General features: G+C 53.3%; 9 protein-coding genes across 9 annotated transcripts; 2 read left to right on the top strand and 7 right to left on the bottom strand.

Moving 5' to 3' along the window:
• Window positions 1-1,119: 1,119 nt before the first annotated feature.
• Window positions 1,120-2,967, bottom strand: J4E79_007029 (uncharacterized protein; the record flags this gene model as incomplete). The annotated part of the gene is made up of 2 exons (XM_049355897.1): window positions 1,120-1,368; window positions 1,420-2,967. 2 exons carry the CDS (start codon window positions 2,965-2,967, stop codon window positions 1,120-1,122), a joined length of 1,797 nt encoding a protein of 598 aa, XP_049209926.1.
• Window positions 2,968-5,476: 2,509 nt separating this feature from the next.
• Window positions 5,477-6,366, bottom strand: J4E79_007028 (uncharacterized protein; the record flags this gene model as incomplete). Its single annotated transcript, XM_049355896.1, has 2 exons — window positions 5,477-6,261; window positions 6,315-6,366. 2 exons carry the CDS (start codon window positions 6,364-6,366, stop codon window positions 5,477-5,479), a joined length of 837 nt encoding a protein of 278 aa, XP_049209925.1.
• A 904-nt stretch (window positions 6,367-7,270) lies between these two features.
• Window positions 7,271-8,696, bottom strand: TIF1 (translation initiation factor eIF4A; the record flags this gene model as incomplete). The annotated part of the gene is made up of 4 exons (XM_049355895.1): window positions 7,271-7,281; window positions 7,337-8,338; window positions 8,395-8,538; window positions 8,663-8,696. 4 exons carry the CDS (start codon window positions 8,694-8,696, stop codon window positions 7,271-7,273), a joined length of 1,191 nt encoding a protein of 396 aa, XP_049209924.1.
• Window positions 8,697-9,156: 460 nt separating this feature from the next.
• On the top strand, window positions 9,157-11,125 carry J4E79_007026 (uncharacterized protein; the record flags this gene model as incomplete). The annotated part of the gene is made up of 2 exons (XM_049355894.1): window positions 9,157-9,524; window positions 9,949-11,125. The coding sequence occupies 2 exons, from the start codon at window positions 9,157-9,159 to the stop codon at window positions 11,123-11,125; spliced, it is 1,545 nt and encodes a 514-aa protein (XP_049209923.1).
• A 211-nt stretch (window positions 11,126-11,336) lies between these two features.
• On the bottom strand, window positions 11,337-12,469 carry J4E79_007025 (uncharacterized protein; the record flags this gene model as incomplete). Its single annotated transcript, XM_049355893.1, has 3 exons — window positions 11,337-11,460; window positions 11,510-12,267; window positions 12,350-12,469. 3 exons carry the CDS (start codon window positions 12,467-12,469, stop codon window positions 11,337-11,339), a joined length of 1,002 nt encoding a protein of 333 aa, XP_049209922.1.
• Window positions 12,470-12,862: 393 nt separating this feature from the next.
• J4E79_007024 (uncharacterized protein) lies at window positions 12,863-15,595 on the top strand (the record flags this gene model as incomplete). Its single annotated transcript, XM_049355892.1, has 2 exons — window positions 12,863-14,272; window positions 15,032-15,595. The coding sequence occupies 2 exons, from the start codon at window positions 12,863-12,865 to the stop codon at window positions 15,593-15,595; spliced, it is 1,974 nt and encodes a 657-aa protein (XP_049209921.1).
• Window positions 15,596-15,892: 297 nt separating this feature from the next.
• Window positions 15,893-17,843, bottom strand: J4E79_007023 (uncharacterized protein; the record flags this gene model as incomplete). The annotated part of the gene is made up of 2 exons (XM_049355891.1): window positions 15,893-17,364; window positions 17,417-17,843. The coding sequence occupies 2 exons, from the start codon at window positions 17,841-17,843 to the stop codon at window positions 15,893-15,895; spliced, it is 1,899 nt and encodes a 632-aa protein (XP_049209920.1).
• Window positions 17,844-20,755: 2,912 nt separating this feature from the next.
• On the bottom strand, window positions 20,756-21,595 carry J4E79_007022 (uncharacterized protein; the record flags this gene model as incomplete). Its single annotated transcript, XM_049355890.1, has 2 exons — window positions 20,756-21,452; window positions 21,504-21,595. The coding sequence occupies 2 exons, from the start codon at window positions 21,593-21,595 to the stop codon at window positions 20,756-20,758; spliced, it is 789 nt and encodes a 262-aa protein (XP_049209919.1).
• A 2,118-nt stretch (window positions 21,596-23,713) lies between these two features.
• On the bottom strand, window positions 23,714-26,429 carry J4E79_007021 (uncharacterized protein; the record flags this gene model as incomplete). Its single annotated transcript, XM_049355889.1, has 7 exons — window positions 23,714-24,195; window positions 24,244-24,910; window positions 24,960-25,221; window positions 25,271-25,809; window positions 25,865-25,907; window positions 25,997-26,109; window positions 26,346-26,429. The coding sequence occupies 7 exons, from the start codon at window positions 26,427-26,429 to the stop codon at window positions 23,714-23,716; spliced, it is 2,190 nt and encodes a 729-aa protein (XP_049209918.1).
• Window positions 26,430-26,435: the final 6 nt, after the last annotated feature.

Genomic DNA, 26,435 nt, shown 5'->3' with positions numbered 1-26,435 from the left:
AGAATACTGTACAAAAACCCCCCCCCCCCCCAAACTACCAAGCCCTATGCGCATACATGAAATCCCACGCGCCCCCCAAGCCCGTCTTGGCTCCCGCGCACGCATCAAACAAAAGCGCTTATCTCAGAGCGCAGCGCGAAAACGCACGGGCCATATGCGGCAATTTGAATCGTCGTGTTACAGTGCAGAGGCATGTGAAATTCCGCCAAGCGGGCCAAGCTTTTTTGCTGAATGAGATGCAAAGGGCTGGCGCGGCCACTAGGATCTGAGACTGTTGGGGTGTTTCATTTTACTGTGGCATTTGCTGTGTGGTAGGTAGGGGAATTGTTTGGTCTGGAGTGTTGCTAAGAATGGGATGCTGATGCGTTGCTTTGATGATGGTGAGCGGAGTGATGGTTAGTTAGGTGCCTAAGGACGGGAAGTTACGTAGATGGATATCTGACCGATCGTAATCTGGCTATCGTGAAGCTTGCGAAAGCTGGCGGGAACGGGAGAAAAGCGAAGACGAAAACACGATAATATGGTGGGAAAGAGCAACAAACGCGCGCATGCATTCGAACATTGTTTGTGGAAGCTATCTACAACTATCGGAACGGGTGTCTTGACTACCTTCAAAATCTCCCGTCCTCCAGCCCCCATCAAAGTGCAGTGCAGCGCAAACTTCGTGTCGAGAGAAATGAAGTATGTATAAGAAAAATTGCCCGTGGTATCTGTTGCCCCTTCCCGATTTTTTATGACGCCGACGCTATGCAAAAGCCGATGGAGAGAGTAAAATGGATAAAACTCGGGGAATACAAAGAGTGATGGTGTGTGTGTGCATTACAAGTGTCTGTTGGCGCGCCCTAGGTCTAATGCTGGAATGGAGATGGAGAGTGTGGTGTCTAAACGAGGGAAGCCTGTAGACCTGCTGGCGGCTTCGGAGAAGGTACGGAGAAGCGATGGCGGAAACATGGGGGTATAAAAGGAGCGTGGTGCTTTCGATAGACTCACGACAGGCGTATACGTGGTGGTACAACGAGTGAGAGAAACGTAAACCGAAGAGAAACGCCGTTGGAAGCAAGTTGGTAGGAGAGATCGCACGGCGGGGAGCGACGGTGCTGAGATTACTGGGTTTGGCGTTTAGTGGTCTGCAATGTCTTCGTCCATGCCGGGGTAGATGATGTCGGCGACATAGATCGCCTGTATGTGTTTGAATAGGACGAAGCACCACATCGTGATGATGGCGATGGTAAGGCCGTTCCCCACGAAGAGCACCGTTTCGTCTTTCAGCGCGTTGCCGATCGAGATGGTGGCGATGACGAATCCGGTGTTGGGGAAGACCATGGCCCACCATCCGAGATGGAAGTAGACAGCCCACGAGTTGATGACCTGGAACCGATGTTAGTAGTGTTATAGAACGAGACACTGTGGCGAACTTACGGCGACGAGGGTGATCATGAAGAACCACATAGCCAATACCCATAGGAAGAGTGCGACAATGAGAGCCAGAGTCCGGAGTAGCTTCGCGTCGACGAGGCCGTCACCTTGCAAGTCAAAGTCGTCAGGAAGAGCGTTGGCCATACCAATCAGGGCCAAGCAGGTGAAAGAAGGCGGTCCGACAGCGATAAACATGGCTCCTCGATGCTCACGATCGGGGTATCCGACTTGCATCAGACGACCAATATAGTGCGCATACATGAGAATAGCAACCGTGAATCCAAGACCCTGACATCCAAGTCCGGCAACCAGGATAGGCATTCTGGACGATACGGGCTGTGATTTGGCAATGACCGAGGCGATTGTACCCGCAAGCATGATAGGGAAGATGGGGAGCAGCCACGAGGGCATGAAGCTGGTAAGCTTGTAGGTGTGACTGCAGAACAGGAACGAGTACTGGAAGGAAGCCAAGCAGAAAGTGATGAAGGTGTATGCCCAGAAAGCGACTGCCATGGTAGTGATCGCCCACGCACGATTCGGGTGATCCTCCTCGTACGCTTCTATGACATATTTCTGCGTTCCGGTAATGATTGTAGCGATCGACAGGAAGAAGGGTCCGAGGAAGAGTCCTTCACGTTCGTGTTTGATAGATTCCTTGAAGGATCCAGCGTACTTGGTGAAGCGGAGGACCATTGTCATTGTGACGGCAGTGAACAGCATGAGGTTGAGAATGTAGAAAACGGCGCCGATGGTGATGAGACCGGGGAAAGAATGGGGCTGGATGGCGATAAGCGTGCCGAGACCACCAGTAGCCATCGTCAGGGTGTAGTTCGCCCATGTGTAGTGCTTGAGCCGTTGTCCGAAAGTGAGGTATGGCTGGTTGGGATCCTTCCTGCCAGGGATCTTGGTGTGCTTGTCCCATTCCGAGTGGCCATCGGCATGCTTGTGCTTCTCGAGATCGATATCGTCCATCTGGGGTGGCGACTGAGGAGGTTGGTCCCTGAAAGGGTTCTCTGGCTCTGGCTGCCTCTCCTTCGTGTCGATGCGGTATCCATTAGCATCAACCGGACCGGGAAAGTAGCCTCCTCCATTAGATGCGTACATAGGCGCAGGTGTTGCTGCTGGTGAGTTGGCTGCCCATGTGTTGGTGCGAGTAGTCTCGCCGGACTCAAAGGAGAACTGGTTCTGTTGTGCGACCTGAGGTTGCGGCTGGTACTGATTTGGCTGTAGCTGTTGTTGCTCGGGTGTTTGTTGTTGCTGTTGAGGGTTGGACAGGCGGGAGTAGTTGTTCACATCTCGACTTGATTGAGGAGAATGTTGACGGGGTCCAGAAGGTAGACCATACTGTCCTTGCTGCTGAGGAGTTTGCATACGAGGTCCGGAAGGTAGACCGCCGTACTGCTGGCTCATATGCTGAGGCTGAGGTGGAGGTGCATATTGAGGTTGCTGCTGGTTTGGTGGGAGAGGGAATTGACCGTTGTTCTCGAAATTAGGGCTGAAGGTGTCTTTTGGTCCAAAGGACAGGCCTTCTGGTTGGTAGCGAGTATCCATTGCTGAAATGATAGAATAGGTGTCCTGCACCGTAGAGACTAAATGACGGAAGAGACGGCAAATAAAGGAAAGAAACCAAAGAAACTATGACCACAAAACGCGCAATAGGGACAAGTATTGACCTGCACGGGGCAATTTGATAGAAACCCGAGAGGCGATGCTCGGGAATAGACCAGTGTATTAACACGCGCCGAGCGGGATCAGCATGGGTCAGCCTCTCTAGTATCGGTCCTGTTTCGAACTGCGTGCCAATCTAGCGCAAATACCTCTGGCAGCTAGTCAATGAGGCTCCACGGAGTCATGGTGGGATCTCAGAGTGCTTGGCGAGGACGAAGTGTTGCGTACATCCTCCTGGTATCCACATCAAAGCGTCGAATAAGCTCCGAGCAGCGGCCAGCGCACGTACACCTAGATAACGACCTGAGGTCCTCTTCGCTTCATCTAGTTCCAGGAATGGTAACTCCACCTTGGCGGTGCACGATGCGCCAAGATGTTGAGCTAGCTTCCGTCGCTTAGTACATTCAAGACGAATGCTTATCGCCTTCCATGATCTGCATCGTGGCTATGCTGCTTGCGTACCCTGTGGATAACTCAGTGTATGATGGATAGTATTCGTGCACTGCATCCACGTAGTTGCCATATTGCAGTTGTCCACTCAGATTGACAGTACTGGGGAGTCCTTCCTTACTTCATGTCCGTCATACATAGACATCTTACCTGTCATATTTGGGCCTAGAGCGAACCTGACGCATCGCTTTCAGGACAGCAGGACCGAATAGCTGTGACGCGGGCGTCGGCTTCGCGCCGCAATGCAGGGAGAGTCCCTTCGACTTGAGAGAACCCCTAGGCGGCGGGCATGGCGGTCTCCAATCTGGATCACCATGCGATGGTGCGGTCCGGATTCCTCCGACTTGACTAGGGCATGCTAAGCGCGGAACATGGACTGGGCAACGAGAAAATAAGATGCGGCTCAAGCTGTCGAGGGACGGTGATTCGTGTTGCCAAAAAGGGGCGTCGAAACGGATGACGAAACGCTTAAAGCGGAGCCCGTTGCGTCGGCTTCGTTGCCAAGCATCCCGCGCAAGACACAACCAAACAAGGGGCCACCGTTTCGCAGCCCGATGCAGCCACAGCCGCATACTAGAACGCAAATAAGGTTGAGGGAAGTTTGACACTGGCGGCTCTGATTGCTTGGGTGTGTGCGAAGCTTGTCGGGCCAAGATCATCGGGTGGAAGCTCGAAGCTGTCTCAACAATGCCAGAACCCTCGCCCAAGCTCCACTCTGGTGTTTGACTCTGCTTCGGCCAAGGCTAAGCCTTAGGCAAAAAGCCTATCTCGACTTATCGTCATTCCTCAAAAAGCGCCGAGTCCCCACGTGCGTTCCAGAAGCCTGCCTGTATAGTTGATGCCGCCGCAAGGTGAGCGCGTACAAGCCTGGAGGTTGCTTGTAGAGGGTGGGAACTGATTGAGAGCCTGCGAACTTCGACTCCGGCTTGTCTTCGTTGCGAGTGGATTACACGCACTGCGTCGCGTCCGGTGGGTCTGTAATGATGAGTTGCTCTCTGGGCGTGGGCGGTGCACTCAACGTCTTTTCAAATCCGACCTGAGTCGACCAATCGGGCCGTGATCCAGTGTTCATGGCAGTGCTGAGTACGTCGGTGCGCTGATGATACGCAGAGCCCAAAGACGATGCAAATTGTGAATGATCGGAGACAAGGAAGGAACAAGAGCATGTGAAGATGGTCAACGGGGGCAAGAGCTGCCGGATGATGATGATCTACACCTGGGCCTGAGGCTGAACGCTAAAAAGCGGGCTGCGCCGTGCACTGCCAAGGACCATCGTTGGGCTTTTCACATGTCAACATCGCTATGATCACAAAATGCACTCCGTCGCTCGCGGGCGGACAGGACGGCGCGTCGCGGAGCACTGCGGAAGAGACAAGAGTTCGCCAAGCAGACGCATGTGTGTCGTCACTGGTTGTAGAGAAATTACGCTGGCCCCTTATCTGGCAGCGTTTAAAGGCGTTGTACACTGATTGCTTTTCAGATGGTTATGCTGCAGAGGCACGGTTTCATGCAGAGAGCTGCTTCTTGGTGTGGTTGGCTTTCGCATGTGCTGCAGAATCCTCTCATTGAAGTAACGCCGCTGAGGTCTCGGGTTGAAAAGAAAACGCCCGAGATCACCCGAATCGCCGTGGTAATACGATGTCATCGCCTTCCCGACGATGCCCATGTGTAAAAAATCTTATCGTGTCAAGATGGATCGTGCAGCGGTATCCTTCCCTGTGCCCAACGAGCCTTGTCGCCTCGTATCTTTGGAAGCCGCTGGGCGAGGTCCACTTCGCGACCTTGGCTTCAAAAGACAAAACAGGCATAAATGAAGAATGTGGATACTTCATGTTAGTATTAAAGTGTAGCGGTTACCTATACCATGCCTCCCCCGTTACCTGTGATATGTCGTGGCGTATAATGGTACGATTGTCTGGTTGATTTCGCCTTCCCTGATCTTCTAGATTTTACTGGCTTCTTTCAGTACCTCGCGCGTAAGTACCTCACCTTTCTTCCTCACTTCACTGAGCCTGCCCATCTTCAGTAACCTCCCGATCATCTCTTCGTCTCCGTGGTGGCTGTTGTGCTCGAATTCAGGCTCTTCGCCATATGCTACTCGGGCCGCATCGACTAGTATTCTTGCTGTCATGCCAAATACTCTGAACGTGGTGAGGCTGTCGATTGCGCTAGGCTCTGGGCGAGGGTCATCTCCATCAGGTGAAGTTTGATGCGAAGAAGGTTCTGGCGTGGATGGCGGAGAGGACCGCGCGGAATTGCGTAGGAGTGTCGGAGATGGAGGGGGTCGTGGCATGTAGAAATTGTGCATTCGCCAGCGTGACTCGTGCCAGTCTGTCCAAGAGCCTCGATACCATTTCTCGGGTCTACCGTCTTTCTGCACTGGTGGCGGGCCTTCACCCTCCCACCCTTTGCGCAGGAAGTTGTGAAACGGCGCCGTGAAGACCGCTGCTACTTCCCTAGGGTCGAGTCGCGGCATAAGCCTTTCTTCTACAGAGAGACTGTTCGTGTCGGAGGAAGCGGGCACGTCGGAGGACGTCTCTGCCGGACGCAGAAAGGCGACGCAGGGCCGCACTCCGAGCTCGGTCTTTGCGAGATTCGCAGGGAGTTCGCAAAGGTGCTCCACGGTAAATCCTCGAAGCTTCTCCTCATTCATGGGCAGCCCAATCTCTTCGTCCGCTTCGCGTCGTGCGACGTCCCACGGCGACTCGTCGAGTGTATCTGCTTTGCCTGAACCGTGTCAGCATGCACGTCCAATCCAACTCCCATGTGTGATGTAGTACCTCCGGGCAGCGCAGCCTGTCCCGCATAGTTGCGTAACTGCGCGCTGCGCATCGTGAGAACCACCTTGAGCTCGCCATGCCGGTCCGGAAAGAGCAATATAAGGACCGCCGCGCGTCTCGTAAGGGGGCAATTATACCATTGCGTCGGCGGAGGGGAGTACGTTCGGAGGCGGTCCAATGCGCGCTGTTGGGCGTATTAGCAAGATGAGGGCCTGCTGCGGAGCGCAATCGTATAGAATACTTACAACAGATCTTTGGGAAAGCGCCATTGTCGCAATAGCTTTGCTTTGGGCGAGCCATGCTGTCGGTCTCATGGGATGCGCGTGCGTCGGGAGGGTGAAGCTCAGTGGGGTCGTGGACCGAGGTTATCGATAGGCGGCATGCAAGAGCCTCGTGGCAGCCCCAGAATCTCCCGCGCCTTAAATAGATGCCGTGTGGAGATCGTCACGTCCGCCATTAGGCGACGTGGACAGTAGTCACATCACTCAGTTGTATGGCGAAGAGCAAGTTAAGTAACTTTCATGCAATTGAATCGCATCTCTATATGAAAGGAAACTCCCGATCGTTATCATCGACATGCGTGGCCATGGTGAAGTGCTACATATCCCACCGCGTGAGCATGCGTTGACGACGTGCAGCAGATCCCCGAGGACATAGGAAAGTAGCATGAAATTGCAAAACAGGACCCATCCGTCAACTACGCACCGTAAGTCTATCATATGCAGACATTCTTTTAGGGAAATCATTTCGCACATGAGAGACCAACGCCAAGATGCCGCGATGTATAGACGATTACTCGTCCTACCTCGAACCACTTTTGAACCGGACCAAACAGAGAGCACCCCTGGCCGTGCAGGCGTACTCGTATTAGAAGACCACCGCCTCTATCCAATGCGCCACTGAAGCGTTAGTGGGCAGAGTGAGGCGGCGATGAGAAGATAGTAGAGCACCACTTCTTAGATGAGGTCTATCGAGCACGTTAGTAATCAGGCTTGAGGTACGGGAATACAATGAACACTTACCAGCCACGTTCATGGGCATCTCCTCGATCTGTGTGCTGTAGAACTGCTCGATTTCGCGCATCATGCGGACATCGTCGGCGGTGACGAAGTTGATGGCAACACCCTTACGTCCGAAACGTCCACCACGACCGATGCGGTGGATGTAGTTCTCGCGGTTGGCGGGCAAATCGTAGTTGATGACCAGAGAGACCTGCTGGACATCGATACCACGGGCCAGAAGGTCAGTGGCGATGAGGACACGGGAAGATCCGGAACGGAACTCCTTCATGATGACATCACGCTGAGCCTGGTCCATGTCACCGTGCATGGCCGAGACAGTGAAGTCACGGGCAGTGAGCTTGTCGGTGAGCCAGTCGACCTTCCTGCGGGTGTTGCAGAAGATGACAGCTTGGGTGATAGTAACGGTCTCGTACAAGTCGGACAGAGTGTCGAGCTTCCAGTCCTCCTTCTCGACGGCAATGTAGAACTGCTTAATACCTTCGAGGGTAAGCTCGTCCTTCTTGACGAGAATACGGACGGGGTCGCGCATGAACTTGGTGGTGACCTCGAGGACGTCCTGGGGCATGGTGGCGGAGAGAAGGACGACCTGGGTGGACTGGGGGAGCAGCTGGAAGATGTCGTAGATCTGCTCGGTGAAACCGCGAGACAACATCTCGTCGGCCTCGTCGAGGACGAACATCTTCATGTGGTCGGTCTTCAGGACACGACGCTGGATCATGTCGTGGACACGGCCGGGAGTACCGACAACGACCTGGGGGCCGTCCTGGAGGGCCTTCATGTCGTCACGGACGCTGGTACCACCAATGCAGGCGTGGCACTGGACGTCCATGAAGTCACCGATGGCGACAACGACCTTCTGGATCTGCTGAGCGAGCTCGCGGGTGGGGGCGAGGATGAGCGCCTGGCAGGCCTTGACGTTGGAGTCGATCTTCTGGAGGGTCGAGATGGAGAAGGTAGCCGTCTTACCGGTACCGGACTGGGCCTGGGCGATGACATCGTTGCCTAAAATATGTCAGTCGCTTGTTGGGTTGTGCGGTGGTGGGGGTGGGCAAACGTACCCTTGATGACGGGCATGATGGCGCGCTGCTGGATAGCAGAGGGGCGCTCGAAACCGTAGGCGTAGACTCCACGGAGGAGCTCAGCCTTGAGGTTCATGTTGTCGAACGAGTCGGTGATCTCATCGTAGTTGGACTCGATCTGGCCTGCGTGTGGGTTAGCCGGGGCTCGCAGAAATGTTTGCAGGTGAGGCTATCGTCGCCGCCGCCCTCGCACTGCGGGGCGCGCAGTTTCGAGGAGCAGCGGGACAGCACTTGGGGCACAACTCACCCTCGGGCACGTCCTCAAGACCTTTGTCAGCCATGATTGCGACTGGAAGGAGCGACTACTGGTGCGGGACCGTAGTCGAAGTGTTGCTCGTGGCGGGGTTAAAGCGGAGGATCCTCTGGATGCCGCCGCGTGTATAAAAGTTGTGTAGTAAAAGCTAGATACCAGATCCTCTGCAAGAGAATCAAACGGGTATCTAGGGTAGTGTGTGTATTGGTTGTGTGGTGGATTTGGTGATGGAGGGACAGAGAAGGTGGGCGCTTTTTGGCTTAAGAGGTCGGCCACAAAAAATCTCAGCAGTGTGCTAGTGCCAAAAGCACGCTAGTTCAAATGCGCCCACGGCTCCCACTTAGGTCCGCCTTCACTTCCACTGGCTCGCTCCAGCGTCAGCCTATGACTCTGTTCATTCTCCCTTGGTTTGCCTCCTAGACCACTTGCAGCCTTGAAAACGTCTGCGCTGAGCAAACACCAAGCATCGTGCCCGGTCCATCTTTGACATGGCGCCCGGCATTCTGGACCACCCCGGCATTCTGGACCACCCCGGCATTGCCACTGTCGAATCACGACCGTCGAAAAGAGTCAAGACTTCTGTGGCGACTGAAGTCGAGAGCGACGACGATGATGTGGCGGCGGCGGCAATCGCAGTCCCCTCGCATCCTCTGGGTATCAAGCCGGCCGGCAATGCGTATACTGCGTCCGAGAATATCAAATCGAGATGCGGACTGTTCGCCAGCTTACCCGATGAGCTACTGAGCCACATCTTTGAGTCATTCGAAGCTGACGTTCTGATACGCTTGGGGAGTACATGCCGCGCTTTGTATGCCTTTACGAGGTTGGACGAATTATGGCGGGCTTTGTTCGTAAGGTGAGTACCACGGTTGCTATACACAACATGTTGCATTCCCCATCTTTTTTTGTATACAGTCATTCCTACGTTTCCAGTCATCGTCCAGTCATGTAATCGGTCAGGCGGTGTATGTGAAGGAAGGCGTTCCTTGTAAACTCTCTTGGATCGGTATGACTGTGCCTGCACGCCTGACCGCGCCTCGGCAGTGGAGGTGCAGGAGACGAGATCATCTCAGGGCGTTCTAAATTTCCCCGGGACCGAGTGGTAGATTGTTACTCAAGTCGATTATGCGTAAGTTCGTGGTATATACGAAATTGCATTTTCCCAATAGAATAGAGCGTTGCTTCTGCTTTATACCAGGCTCAACATGCATCACTCGTTTGCTTGCGTTGAAAATACCAGACAATCACACTTTTTCAATCGAACGCTAACAATTAAACAGCTCCCCAGCTGAAGACTTTGAGTGGCGTGGAACCTGGCGAGCAACCTACCTGAAGATTCCAAGAGAGCACGTCACTTCAATATCATGCACCAACCTTTTCTCAGACACTCTTTATCGACCATTTCAGTGCGCCCACACAGAACTAAACTCCTACGCTTTCAAAATCCCGAAACAAAATGAGATAGCCCGACTATCAGATCTGACTTACGAAGAGTACGCCGAAACCTGGGTGGACAAGCCTTTTGTGCTCACTACACCCGTCAAGCAATGGCCTGTATACGGTACCTGGACGCCAGAGTACCTCCTCGAGAAATTCCCAGAAACCAAATTCCGCGCGGAAGCAGTCGACTGGCCTATGAAAAAATACATGTCCTACATACACGACAACGCCGACGAGTCACCCCTGTACCTCTTCGATCGCGCGTTCGCCGAGAAGACCGGTGTAGACATAACAGCGGCACCGCATTCCAAAGAAGCCGCATACTGGAGCCCAACATGTTTCGGCGACGATCTCTTCAGTGTCCTAGGTGAACACCGACCGGACTGCCGATGGATGATCATGGGTCCCAAGCGCAGCGGCTCTACGTTCCACAAGGATCCAAACGCAACTTCGGCATGGAACGCAGTCCTGACAGGCAGCAAGTACTGGCTCATGTTTCCCGCCGGCCCAGGCATCGAACCTCCACCCGGTGTCATCGTCAGCGACGATCAATCCGAGATCACCTCTCCGCTCAGCATCGCAGAGTACATGCTCACTTTCCATGAACTCGCCCGCCAAACGCCCGGCTGCAAAGAAGGCATCTGCTACGCTGGTGAAGTACTCCATGTACCGTCCGGCTGGTTCCACCTAGTGCTCAATCTGGAAGACAGCCTGGCTCTTACGCAAAACTTTGTACCCCGCAAGAAATTGCCTGATGTACTAGGCTTCCTGCGTGACCAGCGCGGCGAAGTAAGTGGGTTCAAGGAAGATGTTTGCGATCGCGCGTATGAGCTTTTCGTAGAGCGACTTCAGGAACAGCATCCCGAGTTGCTGGAGGAGGGCCTCGCGGAGTTGGAAAGGAAGGGAAAGAAGGGAAAAGGCAAGTGGGAGCAGCTGACGAAGGGAGACGAGGAGGAAGAAGTCGGAGGGTTTAGCTTTGGCTTTGGTGGGGATGACGATGATGCTGACATCCCATGAGCGTTGCCGTGATCGTTGTAACAGCAATTCCGCATTTTGCTCGCATGCACATAGTGTTCAACAGTTTCACAACTAGAAGAATCGGGTTTTAATCCTAACATTCATACATTGCTGTGCGCAAGCTATCTCTCGTGGGTATCATCTAATCGTTAAGTCGTATCATACATCGTAACCGCAGTGTCATATCTCAGTCTCCCCGTTCTACACCAGCTCACTTTGCGTGGTTGATGATCTCAGCGTACATGTCCTCAGGTATCTTGCCGGCGAAGCTCATAGCCACGGCGACGATCTTCTGAGCGTTAAGACCAGGCAGGTTACGTAGGATCGTGTTGGGGCTATGAATACGTCAGTCTTGCTTCGGATATGTGTGGAGATTGTACTCACCTCGGGCTATTCAGGATATCCCCACGGATCAGAACCAACTGAGCCACAATGCACAGAATGTTCAGATGTGGTCCGTATGCGAAGAGGAAGTCCCAGAGCTGTAACACCTCTGGCAACGGGGGTGTGCACGCGCACATGGTGAGTACGGATGCGAAAGCGTAGATCTTGGCTTCCATGTGGTGTGCCATAAGATGGCCGTACAGCTTGGGGTCGACCACCTCTAGCACCCTATCCACCAACGCAAGACCTTTGTGCACACCTTCCATCGATCCCCTCACATAGCCCGGACACTCGTATGTAATGAGCCGTTCGAAGCCCGTGAAAGCCTCGACTTCACTCCTCGCCGCGTACAGAAACGGTCCACAGAGCACATTCATGCCCTGCACGTAACCAATCTGCTCCGCGTCGTTCGTAGTCGACGCTTCCGTACGCGTACCCGCAGTGAGGGAATGCCGCGACATCATCGAGGTATCTGGGCTACCGCCGAACTCGGATAGTGTTGGTGGGGACTGCCAGCCATTGACGCGTGCTTCGTGCGCATCGTTCAGCCTCCACGCGACCGCGTTGAGCACACGCGTAATGCTATTCTGAGTGACGCGTCGTCGGAAGAGGGGATCTCCCTGGAAGGTGCGGAAGGTATCGTTTTGGATTTTGGCGTGCGCAGGAGAGGCGCCTTGACGGACGAGATCGAGGTATACGTCGGTGCGGAGAGGAGGCGCGTTGAGTAGGATGAGCCAGATGTATATGCGCAGCTCGGACTGGACCGGTAGAAATTAGTATACGGAATTCATTGAGCGAGTCTAGATTGCGCCCATGCGCAGTATGATGTGGAGAACATACCATGCCCTCGCTGTTGGCGGGAATGCCTTCGGTCAAGATTGTGTAGCGCAATTCTTGGAGACCCTCCTCTGGATTACTCGCAGAGGCTCCTTTGAGCAGCAGCATATCCAGATTCGTCATTTTGGTGAATTGGCTATGAAGGGGTTGGACTCGCTCACAATTCGAAACTCTGGTTGGGGTCTCCGCATGGCGGTCTGCACTGACGCCTTGGCATTGGCCCTGGAATCCTCGCCGCGGACCCGCGTCATCCGAAGACGTTCACTCCACTATCCTCAATGCATACGCTGCATCTACATTTCGTATAAGTTTCTTGTTTCCTAGTCCGTTGAGAGTTAGGAACCTTTTCCCGTGGTTGCTACTTGTACTATTTCATTTCATCTGTGTCGTCCACGCCTGAATGCAGCCTTGGAAAAACGGGCAGCGACGATCTGGGAACACCCACAGAACACCCACAGTAATATCTACTTATTCCACTGCGCTCTCATCTTACTTACATCGGCAGCAACTGCCACCATGGTGTTGCCGCCAGAAGCCGAGTACAATCGCAGCGAATACAAGCGCGACACCAAGTACATCGCTGGATATCTTTTGAAGGCTTCCCGGAAATGCGGGTTTGTGCCGACGCCTTCTAACAACAACTCTTACAATCATGAGATTTGCGAATGTGACTTTGAGCCAATGGCTCAATGTATCGTGGACAATCCACAAAAGACATCTATACCTTCGTTTATACGTACAATCCTAGTTCGGGCTATTCGATTTCGGCGGGAGGTGACAGCCTGGTATCGCCTCAAGAGCTGCGATACAAACGCGGATCAGCAGCATGATGCTTTCTCTTCGCGCCTCCAGAGGACACTGGATATTCTGCGACCGCATATACCCAAGCCGGACAATGAAAAAACGAATGGCAAAACCGCTTCCTCGACGACGACCGCACTAGAACTAGGCTTCTCCAAACTGGCTTTGCAGGATACCAGCGAGGACGATGAGGAGTCTATTGAACAGCCCGTGATCGTAGAAGACTTGCCTTCTGTCCCGGCAGTAGATATTAGCTTGGACGAGGCGAATGTAGAGGAAAACTTCTTCCTCGACATCAAAAGCTTCGTAAGGGACATGCAATCTATTCGGAAGTATGTCTTGGATCGATGGACAGGAAAGTCCGATCTGATGACCAAAGCGTTCGTCACGAACACCGCGATCGCAATCGTGCGACAGAAAGAATACGAGTTCGACCAAAGTCTATCACGTCCGCCTCAGTACCCGGCGAAGGATTTTCCTGTCTGGTGCCTACCTGCTTTGCTCCTTTTGAGAGAGCTCTATCCAGAGAAACTTGGGGATAAGATCGGCCTCAAAAGATTCATCGAGCCTTCTGATATGGTGGGAACCTCCGGCGCAAAATCTCGACTTTGCTTCTACCCTGTGTACAACGGCCTGAAATTGCTCCTCAACACCATTCAGTGGGCTCCTAGATCGCAACACCTAGCGGCGTTTTTGGTGCACAATCTTAGGGAGGAGCACCAGGATCGAGACATTCATCCTCACGTTTTCGGTGCGCGAGATATGGCTTCAGTGCTTTACGTTCTCAACCAAGTTTCGTTGAATTTACATAACATACCGGAGGATGAATTAACCCGCGGCATTCGATACATGGATAAGGAAGATGCAATACCTTTTTGGCTCACCTTTGCTATGCAGATCCAACTCGAAATCAATGATCTTCCGAAGGATTCCGTGGGTAACCCGCTCGAGGATTTACGACGAGAAGTGACAACGGCGTCCATACTTGTTCAAGAAATCAAGACGCATCCTAACAGTCTTGTCGACGTCCATAGAGGCAAAGACTTTGATTCGCTTGAGGGGCTCATATTAGACCTCAAAACGGGATTCTTCGATGACCAGATTACTCTGCTTCTACAAGGAGTCGTGAAAAGCTCCATAGCTAATCCGAATGATCGTGGCATACGAATACCGACACAAGTGGATCCGCTTTGTCCAGGCACCCCCTTCGTCAAGGAAAAGGACCTTTTTATGCGCAGCCACCACCTTAGATGTGGCGTCTACATATACGTTATCAGATCGTTGGTGCGCAAATTCCCAATTTCACATGACGCCAATCATAGTCATGTACTGAGTGTCGCTCACCTGTACAACATATGCTGCAAGCTGTTCCCTGATGCTCCGCACTTCCCCGATCTGGAGTTCTTCATGCATCGCCAGGACCTGGAAAGACTCTTCTATGGGAAGATACCGCAGGACATTGTGGAGGCTCAAAGACGGCTTGAACTTCTCCAGTACGGTGTAACTGATGCGATCAATGGCCACTCATACCGTACAATTAGCACGATCGGAAAACGTCTTCTGCGAAGCAGAGTTCTCCAGAGTCCTTCCCACTTAGATGCCGTGTTAGAAGATCAGTTTGATGTGCGCAAAGTTCCGTTAACGCCACAAAAAGTCGATGAGTTGACCCGTCGCTTTTTGAATAGTTTCGGCGACAAAAGACAAGAACATGAGCGAGTACGGCTGTTCAATTGGCCAGCTGACGCACTCTCGCCCGAAGGATGGACGTACCATAGGCTCTTTTTCCACAAATTCGACAAAACATGGGACCCTGTCCCAACCTTGCGGTCCGTTATGCTATGGCTCGAGGCGGACGCCGTTAATCTCAATTTCTGCACACCAAAGCTCTTCCTCCTCTGCAGCGACATTCTCCGGGACATCCTGGACATGTTTCGTAGCGACCCTGTTTTCGAGAACGACTTCCTGAAAGAACAGAATAAGCCCACTCTCTCTCTGACTATCGTTCTCCGAATCCTGACCCTTGCCGCCAACGAAATTAAACTACGCAAGCGCCAGCCAAATCTCCCAGCGAAGAGAATGGACCAGCTACGTGAGGTCTTCAACATCATGCAGAAGCACTACATGCGTCCCATGGAAACTACACCAGACGAAAAGACATGGGCGGGCGACGTCTGCATTGCGGATCTAGTGAACACGGAAAAGGAACCCCAGATCGGCGAATACTGGAGTGCAGCGAATTTCTTCAGTGGCCGCGACATATTCGCCCACGGTGGGCGTCGCATTGACCCAAACAATCTGGGACCTGCTGCTGCTGAGAATTTGTACAAGAATTGGGACTTTGGCGGGAGTAAAGAGGAGAGCAGGATGTTCAACGCCCTCTCTAGGTTTCATGCTGGACGGGGCGAGAGGGCGATCGTGAGTAGAGCTCTGGAGGGGCGCTACGGATAGCCTTGTGTAGGCTCGCCGAACAAATCACTTCTGCGAGGCCGGGTGCTGGGGACAAGTGGTAGGGTGGTTAACAAGCATGCACCATTCCATTAAATCAGTATCGCCTCTACGGCACGGGCTACATGTTCACATTGTCAGACTAGGGGTGTCATTGTGGTAAAAAAAGCGAATATCATTGAATGATCTCGCTGTATAAGGAATGTCGTGTCGTCATGATATGTATCCCACCTGCCTCTAGAACGCCTTGAAAGATTATGTACAAAAAGAAAAGCAACGCCTAAAACCTTCAACCCTCTTCTACCTTCTCCTGGTGGACGATGTCGATGTCTTCTTGTCATCCCTCCTCGTACTTGTACTTGTCGCCTTGGGCGCTGAAGTTATCGTCGGCGAGGAAGAAATAGCCCCAGCAGCAGCTATAGACAGTGGTGTAGAACTTGTCTGCAACGTCGTAGAGGAAGCAGCGTCTGTAGCAGACGAGGAAGATGAAGAAGAAGACGAAGCTGGTCGAGTGCTGGTGACTAGCGTGCTAGGTCCCTTGCCTCCATTGGCCCAGTACTCCACAAGCGCCTGCTCAACCTTCTCAGGTTCAGTGTAAGCCTCCAGAGCCTCAAGCTCAGCGCACTTCTCATCGATGTGTTTGTCGTCGTATTCATTGATATCTTTGGAGCGGTACTTCTCCTCCATCGGGTCAATGAACTTGGTTGTCTCGGGATAGCCGAAGTTGGCAAGGCTGGTGACGTTGAAAGCAGCCATCATGTCGTGGTCCTCGTGGATGAGGTTATGGCAGTGGAACATGTATACACCGTCGTATGGGGCGTAGCGGGCGATGACGGTGACCTTCTCGTTAGTACCAAGCAATACTACGTCCTTCAAAGCTTCTCGTTCGTAGGGAAGAACGCTTCGTTTGCCTCCGGTGCGGCTCAGGATCTGGAAGTCGACGAGATGGATGTGAACGGGATGGCTCCAGCCGCCGGATGAATTCTCAAGCTCCCAGACTTCGACAGCGCCGCGCTGGGGCTTTGCGAGGATGCGGTTATTGACGTCGGCAAAGGTGACGCCGTTGACGGTCCATTCTCCGCCGGTGCGTCCAAATTTGAAGCTCCTGTCGATGCCACTCTTCTTGGGTGGGAAAGGTACTGTACGCAGAGAGCCTGGGAGAGCGCCGTTGCCGGCGGTGCTGGAGACGGAGGAACCGACCACGAATCGCATAACCTTGTCAGTGCTGTTGTAGTCCTCGTCTGCTTGTACGTCGCGAGCATTCTTCATCGTTACGTTCTTTCCGGCATATGCGCTGAAGTCGACGACGATCTCCCAGCGTTCAGCCATTGAGATCTCAAGGTTGTCGGTCGGCACAGGCTTGGACATGAGACCAGTGTCTGCGGCGATGACATTGAATGGAACCTTCTTGGCGGAAGGGTCCTCAAGAGTGAGCTTGAAGGCACGGCTGATGGCTGTGTTGAGCACCCTGAAGCGGTACTTGCGTGGCTCTACCTTCAGGTAAGGCCAGGGTTGACCGTTGACGTGGATGACGTCGCCCCAGAGGGAAACAGTCTCGCTTGCCGGATCAAAAAGCGTGCCGTCACTGTTGTACTGCTTTGAGGCCAGTGCCAGAGGTACATCGTATGAGCCCGAAGGTAGTTTTAATTCATCCTCAGCAGGGTCATGGAGAATGTAGAAGCCCGCTTGTCCGAAGTAGGCGTTCTCCGCAGTGTGATGAATGGCATGGTCGTGGTACCACAAAGTTCGCGCACTCTGCTTGTTCGGGTAGTCTAGAGTTATTAGCATTCATGTGGCATAATGCCAGTGACAGCCTGTACTCACAATAGTCTTTGTATTGGCCGTTCTTGGTAGTGTCCTCGGCCCACCCATCAAAAGGTGCTCGGCTGTAGGAACCATGAAGATGCACTGAAAGGTCCTTGGGGCCGTGGTTCTTGAATCGAACAATGGCTTCACGACCTTTGGTCATGCGGAAAGTAGGACCAGGTGATACTCCATCGTATCCAACAAGGTTGGCAGGTTTAAGCCCAGGGTAGACTTGTTGTGTGAATGGCTTCACATCGACCTCGTAGAAGTCAATCTCATTCCCTGTCGTCTTGTTTCGGTAGGTGTACGACTTGGCCTTATCTTGGGGGATAGGAAGCGGGTTCTGAAAAATCTGCTTGTAGACTGGGCTGAGCCACTCGTCGTCGCCAGCAAGTGCTTGTGATGCCAAGAGGGCTGTGACTCCAATGGAAAGATAGTTCTTCATGGCGTAGTGAAGGCGGATGAAGATCAGGAGATGAGCAGATATAAGTGAATTGGGCTGATGCTCTGTTGTACACTGGCGTCTTGGAACACTTTATACATCCCCATCTCATGGTATACAGGAGTTAAAAGGTCTCGAATACGCCTGCTTCATGACATCCGGCCAGACCCCCGTTCCCACCATCCCTCATCGTGGCAAGTGTACTCCCACAAGAATGGGATGTGAAGTCTAGGGCCGGCAGGAGACGCCATTCGGCGTTCTCGCTACTGTTGCCTGAGTGTGTCGATATTCACCATACCGTAGTCTGCTTCAAGCCACTGCCTGGAAAGGCCGAGAATATGGGATCCATGCCTAGACATGGCTTGAGAGGCTTGGTATGAGCAAGAGCTAGGCGATGAGCGAAAGCTGATGAGTCTTGGCGACCAGTAGGATGACTAGCCCATGCTGATGCAACAACATGAGAGACAACTCCATTTACAAGTGCGGGATGAATTCGATCAGTATCTCCGAATGGTGCATATGAGTAGGTGATGCTGAACTCAATCTTGACTCATCTGAATCTTCTCGACCACGAGAATCCCAGGTCTTGCCTGCTCTTCACCATGATCATGTGACGGATATTAGTAGGCAAAGTGAGCAACGAACGAGTTGCAGAGTCTGTTTCGGGAAGACCGACAGTCTCAACTCGGAAAGGTGTAGTCAGGAAGGTCTTCGTTTACGGATGGCGCTCTACATGCCTAGACGACGGCTGGGTACGAGCGGTCAACACGATTCAGGCCCTCCATGAGAACTTTCGTAGCAGTCTCGCCCTGCTAGGGCTGAACATTGTTGCCAGCGTGTGAGCTGTGAGGCGCTAATTGCTAGTGCATCGTGGTACGCGAGAGACCGGTCAACTTGGCCAGGCTTGTTTAGGAGTCCCTTCGATCCAGGAATAGCAGTTTCGTGTCCGGGGGACTGCTTGCCAGTGTGCCGGTGCTGGTGTGTGTGTGTGTTCATCGCAAGCGGAGAAGTTTGAAGGTAGGCTGCGGAAAGGGAGGTCTGGACTGTGACCAAGCTGCGATCGGCGCTAAGCTAGCGCCCGTCGGCCTTGGCGTGGAGATCGCTCAGCCTGTCATTCGAAGCCCTTCAAGCCACCACGCCTCTCCACAGCTTAACCTCAGCTACCCCGTAATGCAGCATCAGCGCGGAATTCATGCATGCCGAATGCACGGCTCGTGTCTTCACATTTCATTACACAGCTTCACCATTGGTCAAGTCGTACCATCACGTGTACGAGCTTCAAATCCCCTCCCGTCACAATCCGCCAAAACAACTGCGTCGCCGAACTGGAGTTGACCCAAGAAACAAAACAAAAAGCATCTGATTCTGTCGATAGCCTTGCGCACAATGTCAAGCCACAACACTGGATGTCGCTTTCTTACTATCGCGTCCACGTAGGACCGCGCAGCGATTATTGTCTGGAATAGCTGTCGCACCACGCTGAGATCAGAACATGGTGGAACGAGAAGACCCCCACTCTGGCCCGATCGCGGACTAACAGTAGCAAGATCATGCAATTGCTATATCAGAGTGGAGTCTGTCCTTCACACCTACTTCGCAATTAATTCCGAGCTGAGCTCGACCATGGCACAGCGTCGGAAAATATCTAGCATGGGAAAATTTCCGCTAATTCGACATCCATCCGCTTAACCCTGCGAGACCACCCCGCGACGGCACTTGGACACGCGAGAAGGGTGATACTAAATCGGGGGCCCTGTTCCTCAGCAGACCCCTGCCAGTATCGCCTCTGGTGTCTCTCCACGCATTCGTACAAGCCAATGTCAGCTTTCCAATAGACTCGTATCATGCAAATGTTGACACTGCATGGGAAAATTCCACGTCGTCTCTGCTACCATCGTGTTGCTTCGCTGTCTTCGCAATGGCGCCGCCATCTTCTCAAGTCCGATAAGCTGAGGCTGTCAGTGTGCAGTAGCGAAGGACTAGATGGGACTTCTGCGGCACTTTTCCATTCTGGTCTCACCGATGCTGTTCGAGAATGTCGCCTCGTTCAATAATGGCTTGCAGATTGCCAAGTCCGCTCAGCAAGACGCGAAAGCTTGGCCTCTGCTAGACCCATGGAAATACGACGAGCCTCAGCTGTGGCTCCCGCTGCTACTGCAATGTCGTGTCCGGTGACCTGGTAAGCCGTCGTTTCTACCGCGTTGCTCTACCTCGGCCCTGTGGCAGGCAACAGTCGGAGTCCGTTTTCGTATACTTCGCCTACTTGCGGACGAACGATATCATGACAATGAGTCTACTGTCTGTTCACATGTCAGACCTTTGCTCTCGAGAACTTGAGAGAAACGCCGTCGCGAGACTAGAATATCTTTCCAGGCCTGCCCGCACATACGTTATTTGCAAACTCTTCAGCGCTCAGCCGTGTCTTCGCTCATCCAGAACCGAAAGCTTGTTTCTATCGCACGACTAACGTAAAGAATCACCCAGCGGAAGCCTCGGTTGGTGCATAAGAAGGTCGTTGATGCGCACCAGGTACCCTAGCGATAGCTTGTCACGGTTTGTTGAGGTGAGATCTCATGATGTACTCATCATTGCCATGCATGCCAACTACGTGCTATCAATCACTACGAATGTCTATGATGCGTTCCAGATCTCTCGAGACGACCCCCAACTAGTCTTTCTGACTACTCTATCGAGGTCGGCGAGACTGTATCTGGGCAGCTCTGCAATCGAACATGACCAATCGCCACCACATTCCGGACAGCGCGCACTCAAGACCTTTCCCGCGGTCATGAACACGAGGCCACAATGTGCGGGAGGAAGCGAATTTCGCCATTGCTTTTGCTACGCCCCGCTAGTCTTGCCCGTTTCCATTCCACCAAGAAGCCGACATAAGAGAAAACACTCTATGCGATGAGTCAAGATTCCAAAGCCGTTTGTTGTTCTCCCTGACCAGAGGACGTCCGCAGAATCAACTCCCTGGGGTCCTGCGTTGTCCAGAACCTTTTCATTGCCGAGCTGTCATCGAAGTCCTTGTACGTTACACGCACACTAGGAAGCTTCCGTTCCATAGTTTTGGTGAAGTTGACTCTGGATTCCTCGATATATTCGCTCTCATACCTGTTTGGTTCAGCCTCCTCAGCTTCCTCGTCGTCCTCGTCATCAGAATCCTGGAAGAACCCCGTAGCGGACAGTAGTAGTTCCACATGCGTTAGATTCTCGAAAGCACGGAGCGTGGGACGGTATTCACCCGTTTCCTCATCCACATCCCCCGGATCTACTATCTCAGCTAGGATGTATAGATCCGAAGGATCGACGCCAATCTGTATGGAGTGTACGAGGCGAATCTTGTGCTTTGGTCCTTCACTATATATTATGTCCCAAAAGAAGGATTCGTAGTCTCGCAGGCAGCTGAAAGACCAGGTAAGGAATGGACCCGCCAGACTGATAGCTTCGGTGTAGATTTGTCGGCATACCGTAAGGACGCTGAATGGAGAGTATCGGGAAACCTTGCAAGCAGGTTTTGCAGTTCCCGTAAAGGTAAAAGTCCATATGAGATCGCGCAGTTCGCGGGGTAGACGCAGTAGAGGCGATTGAAGCGCATTGCGCTCAACGCTACTTGATGTCAGTATGTGATACCTTGACGCTGGGCATAATGAGACTAACGCGGACTTTTGCCAATCGATCTTTGGCGTGACATCAAAGACTCCATTCTCTGTCCTTGACAAGGCTGTATGAGATTCCGATATCGGCGACATGTTGCAGGGCTCTGGGCAGACTTCAATGTTGGGTGTGGAAAGAGAGAATGATAGAGGCATCGGGATTGTGCTCACGGCGGTGTGTAGCTCCGTTGATGCGGGGTGATATCACCCCTCATGACCGACGCTCAGGAATCCACGGGCTCACAACACAACTAAATTTCACGTCCTACCTCCTGCGCGCCTTGTATATCGACCGTCTGTGATATCTACGACACTGAATGAAGACAGCCGGTAGCCATGCTGCAAAGCGTCATTATCTGGCATAACGTAACATCAAAGCTATCGCAATGATACCGTATACCAAAGTACCATCTCAATGATCTGCTCGAAGGGCCAGACCGCAGTCTGAGTCAAAGGCGCACTCTACATATTCATTTGGCATAACGCACACATTGGAAAATTGTGAAGCATGCCTACATCGTCCATCAGCATCTCAGCCCACCCAATTCGGCCCAGACAACGAGGCCCTTCTCAATCAACCCATAAAAACCTCTCCTTCCCAGACCCCAAGCTCGATACGCCCATCCCCCACCTTGCCCCTCTCCTCCTGAACCCACCCTTCCACCAACATAACAGCATGCCCTCTAACCAGCGTCTCCCCCTCCTTATCAACCAACAAAAGCAGCACCATCCACTCCCCCCTCCCATCCTTCCCAATCAACGGATGAGCCTCCGGCTGCGCCTCCACCCCCGCCCACTTATACAACGACGAGTACGGCTTAAGAGCCGGCGGAACCACAGCTTTGAAGCGAGCAAGCAGAGAGTCGTGAAGAGCCCGTGGTACAGTATCTCTATCCACCCCAACCCCAAGTGGAACATCGATATACACAGCAACAAGCACAGATTTCGGCGCTGCGCCCATTCGCGAAGCGAGATGCTTTGGTAGACGTTGAAACGGCATCTCACCTTCCCTTCCCAACCCCCCTACTTCTTCGTAAACGGCGAATTCCGCATCCACGATATCAAACACCATCTTCTCCTCTCCTTCTCTCTCCTCTTCCAGAAACCCCACGCCCACCTCTCCCTCCTCTAACGCCCTGCTCTTTTCCAAGTTCAGTCTTCGACTGATACCCATGTATGCTTCTGTCTTTAGGAACGCAATGTCATCCATCAGGCACGTGTAGAGGTATTTCGGCATCACGCCCTTGCCACCTTCTCCTTCTTCTTTCTTGTCGTGCGTATGCGTATACCCATCATCGCCCTCTGGCGCAACGAACCGCAAGTCTTGTGTGACGCGACCGGAACCTGTGTCGGGTATATTGAGCATATCTCTGAAATGGAGTTTGGTCCAGCGGAGGAACGTGGTAGCATTGGCTGGGGTGGGGTCGTAGAGGCGGGGGTGTACGAGGAGGAGGCCTGGTTTGGGGCGAGCTTGGGGAGGTGGTGAGGGATTCCGGGATGGGAGGGTCATGATTGTGAGTCTTTGGATGCTTGCGATCTGAGATTGCGGGAGAGAGAGACGCTGTTAGTCGGGTCTTTATATGTATGTCGAGTTCCTGTTCCTTTTATGTTGCGCCTGCCGTCGTGTATCCTCGGACGGTAAGCGCGGAGTTCCGAAGGTGCAGCTGCATGAATGTTCTGACTGCATACTGAACCCTAACTTCTTCCCGAACGATTAAATTGAGTTGCTGCTTGGCTCCCGAGATGTGCAGCTCGGCTAGGAACGAGGTCTGGAAGTGCGCGTCACCAGGGGGGTCAATGTAGATTGTGAGACGACACACTGCACGCACAACCACCCAAGCCATGCGCAGAGGCTTTATAATTCAGATATTTGATTCGTTTCAAAGAAACTAAGTAGATAGATGTGCACGTCTCAATCGACAAGGCCCTATTCTTACAACGCGGAATTTGACATCGCGCTTCCTCCCCCATAGTCTCAATCCTCTGTTATCCCGTTCCCATTCTCCCAGCTTGACAACACGCTCCAATCTCAGGTATACCGCCAGAAATAAAAGCAAGCAAGCACCGTAACTCCTGTCATCCTGATGCTGATGCCACCGCAATGGTAAACGCCAATACCCCAGGCGTTCAAGAAACAATATGAGCGTCCAACCATGACGCGAGCGAGTCCAACCATTTGTATCCAGGGTCTGCCCTGTCCAAGTCGTCGGATGCCTAATGCGTCGGTTGCCGAGGTAAATGTAGGAAGATTGTACACTTTTCAATCTCGACATCCTCTTTCTTTGCAGTGCCACTCTCGGACTGAACCTTGCGCTCCTTCTCCGCGACGATCTCAACCTCGATACGATTGACGCCAGCTACGAGTTTCGCTTCGAACAATGGCTCGCCCTTCTTCTTACCACCCTCGTAGCTGGGACTTGGGCTTGTGCCGTTGATGCCTGCCGTGACAGGAACACGATTTGCTTCGAGTGTCTTATTTCCATTCACGGTGACGAAGAGGCGGTACATCCGGCTTGTAAGCGCGATAGGGACCTTGGGTACAACTTGAATGTAAGAGTTGGACGGTGCGACCACCATCGTGGCACTGTACATGGTCTTTTGTTTGTTCGCCAGGATGCTCGTAGACCATGGCTTCGACGGGTTAAGCGCTGGGTGGGTATTGAGTGTGATTTTGGGTATTAGTGCTTCGTCGACGCCTGCGTTTGTTAATGGAAGATCTTTTGAATCAGGATTGCTACACTTACTCTTGAGTGGCACCTTTCTGAAACTGTCTACTCGGGCTACTGGTGGAGGCGCGTAGTAAGTTGGCGTTTGGAATGAGGGAACGTGATTTCCATTCTGCAGCCCAATACCGTTCGGATGTGGACTGCCGCTTGCCTGACGAGACACACTTTGTGGAGGGGCCATGCTTGGATGTGGAGTCTGCGCTGGGACGCTGAGTCGGGCAGCCTGGCTATCGGGTGCGGTGCTGGCCGGCCTGATGGCACTCAGGGCAGGGGATTGGACGTCTTGCTTGACACCGTTGACGGCGGGCGGGGATCCTGCGGTTTTGTTCTGGGCGGCAGAGAGTGGTGCAATCGACGAAGCACCACCTCTCGGTCCTGTAAACGGATTGGCGGGTGCTGTTGGCGTCGCGGCTTTCCCAGATGGGGCTTGAGATAATCGGTTGCCCACGCTATCGAGAACATGTCGTTGTTGTCGCTGAAGGGCGTCGTTGTCAACAATGACGCCGGGCGTCGCAGAATCGCGAGCACTTGGAGTGTTACGCTCTGATCCCGGACTCGGCTTCAGCTTCAGCTTGAGTTGCTGTTTTGGGGCCGCTGCGGCGCTGGACATGTTGAGCTTCAGCTTCGGTTGCGTTGGCTCGCTGACTTTGGATCTGGCTTCTTCGAGTTTCTTGTTGAAGATTTCCTATGCCTGTCAGTACTCAGGTATGAGAGCATGCAGACAGTATACGTACTTCAAGCTCGAGCGAGAGGTTGTAGATGTCGCTACCATCTTCGTTGTAGATACGAGCATTCTTCCAAATCAGACTGAAAGCTTCTTCGAAAGCGTCCCAGCTCTTGAACAATGTATGGCCTGTCGGAGCCTCGCGTCCCACTACTCCGCGAACCTTCTTCTGTATGGCGGCCAGCGACATGGGGTCTTTGATCAGCTGGTAGTAGTCCTTCAGGCTGCGCGACGGGAGGTTCTGGAAGGGCAGGAATATCTGCAGTCCTTGGCTGAAGGGCGTTAGCTGGCTGGTATTACAGCATGGAGCATGCAACTTACTCCTCATAATCAAGAATCTCCCTCACGATCTGCTCCTGTGCCTGCTGGAATGTCTTTCCCGCATAGTCAGCACTGTCATCGTCCTCTTCCAGCGCAACAGACGCCGACTGTCGCAACTTGGACGGCGCTGGTGTAGCCGACGCTGCGATGGCGGCCGCGCGTCGAGGGCGGTCGGCTGTATCTTGTGTAGCGGGTGTATGTGCGTGGGCGGTTCTTGGGGTCGAGGTGACGCGGGGAGAAGGTTTCGACGGGGTGGAGTTGTCTTCGCCTGGGATCGGGGTGGCTGTTGCGACGTAGTTGCCGTCACGGTAGGCGGGATTGTGCTTGACCATCCAGTTGGAGGCGGTCTTGCGTAGACGCTCGGCATCCTGATATATGACGGAGTTCTTGTCGTTGAAGGCCTTTGCGTTGTTGACCAGTCGTTTGCAGTCGCTCTCGACTTGAGCTAGGGACGCGTACTCGCCGTTGTTGAGTTTGTTCTCGATGGTATCAATAGCAATGGGCAGTTTCGTGAATTCGTAGTAGTCGGGCACCTCGGCCTGCATGCAATTGTCAGTGGACCTGCTGTATAGAGGGAGCGCAACGGGGACATACCTTGTCGGGGAGAGTGAGGAAGTGGACGGCGATGGGGCGTCCGCTGCAAGTTGTCAGTGGGGGTTCCTACGTCGGCACATTGGGGAGTATGGAAGTTGCCAGTGCGACAGACGTAAGGAGGGCGTCACGTACGTCTTGTCCTTGGCCTGCTTCAAGCTGTCGAGGAACTTCAAGCCTGCCGTCGTGGTCGACTCGACCGTCTCTGACCTGGAATTGGGGGTCTCGGCCTGCACGGAAGCGGTCTCCTGTTAGCATTATTCCCATTGTTATCTGAGCCGATTTCCCCATGGCTGACTGCATCGCCGGCGCGCGCGTGGTGTTGAGGATTGATGAGGGGCCGACGGGGTGATGGCCTGGTCGTCGAACCCCCCAGGTGTCGCGCTGCTGGACTAAGGAGCATCCCGCAACGCGCCCATCACGCCTCGTCCATCTCCAGGACACGCCCGGCGATGCATCGCCCACCACCACAGCCTGCACGTACCGTCCCTTTTTGTCGCTTCGCAGGGCGCCCGTCGTGGTCGCCCGCTGCAGCACTCGCGGCTTTGCGCTTGGCCGCGCTCTCCATTTCCGG

Source organism: Alternaria viburni, assembly GCF_023758015.1.
Source record: "Alternaria viburni strain BMP 2772 chromosome Unknown scaffold_14, whole genome shotgun sequence".
Taxonomy (NCBI): Eukaryota; Fungi; Ascomycota; class Dothideomycetes; order Pleosporales; family Pleosporaceae; genus Alternaria; species Alternaria viburni.
Note: the sequence above shows the minus strand (reverse complement) of the source record. Positions and strands in the feature narration are given on the sequence as shown.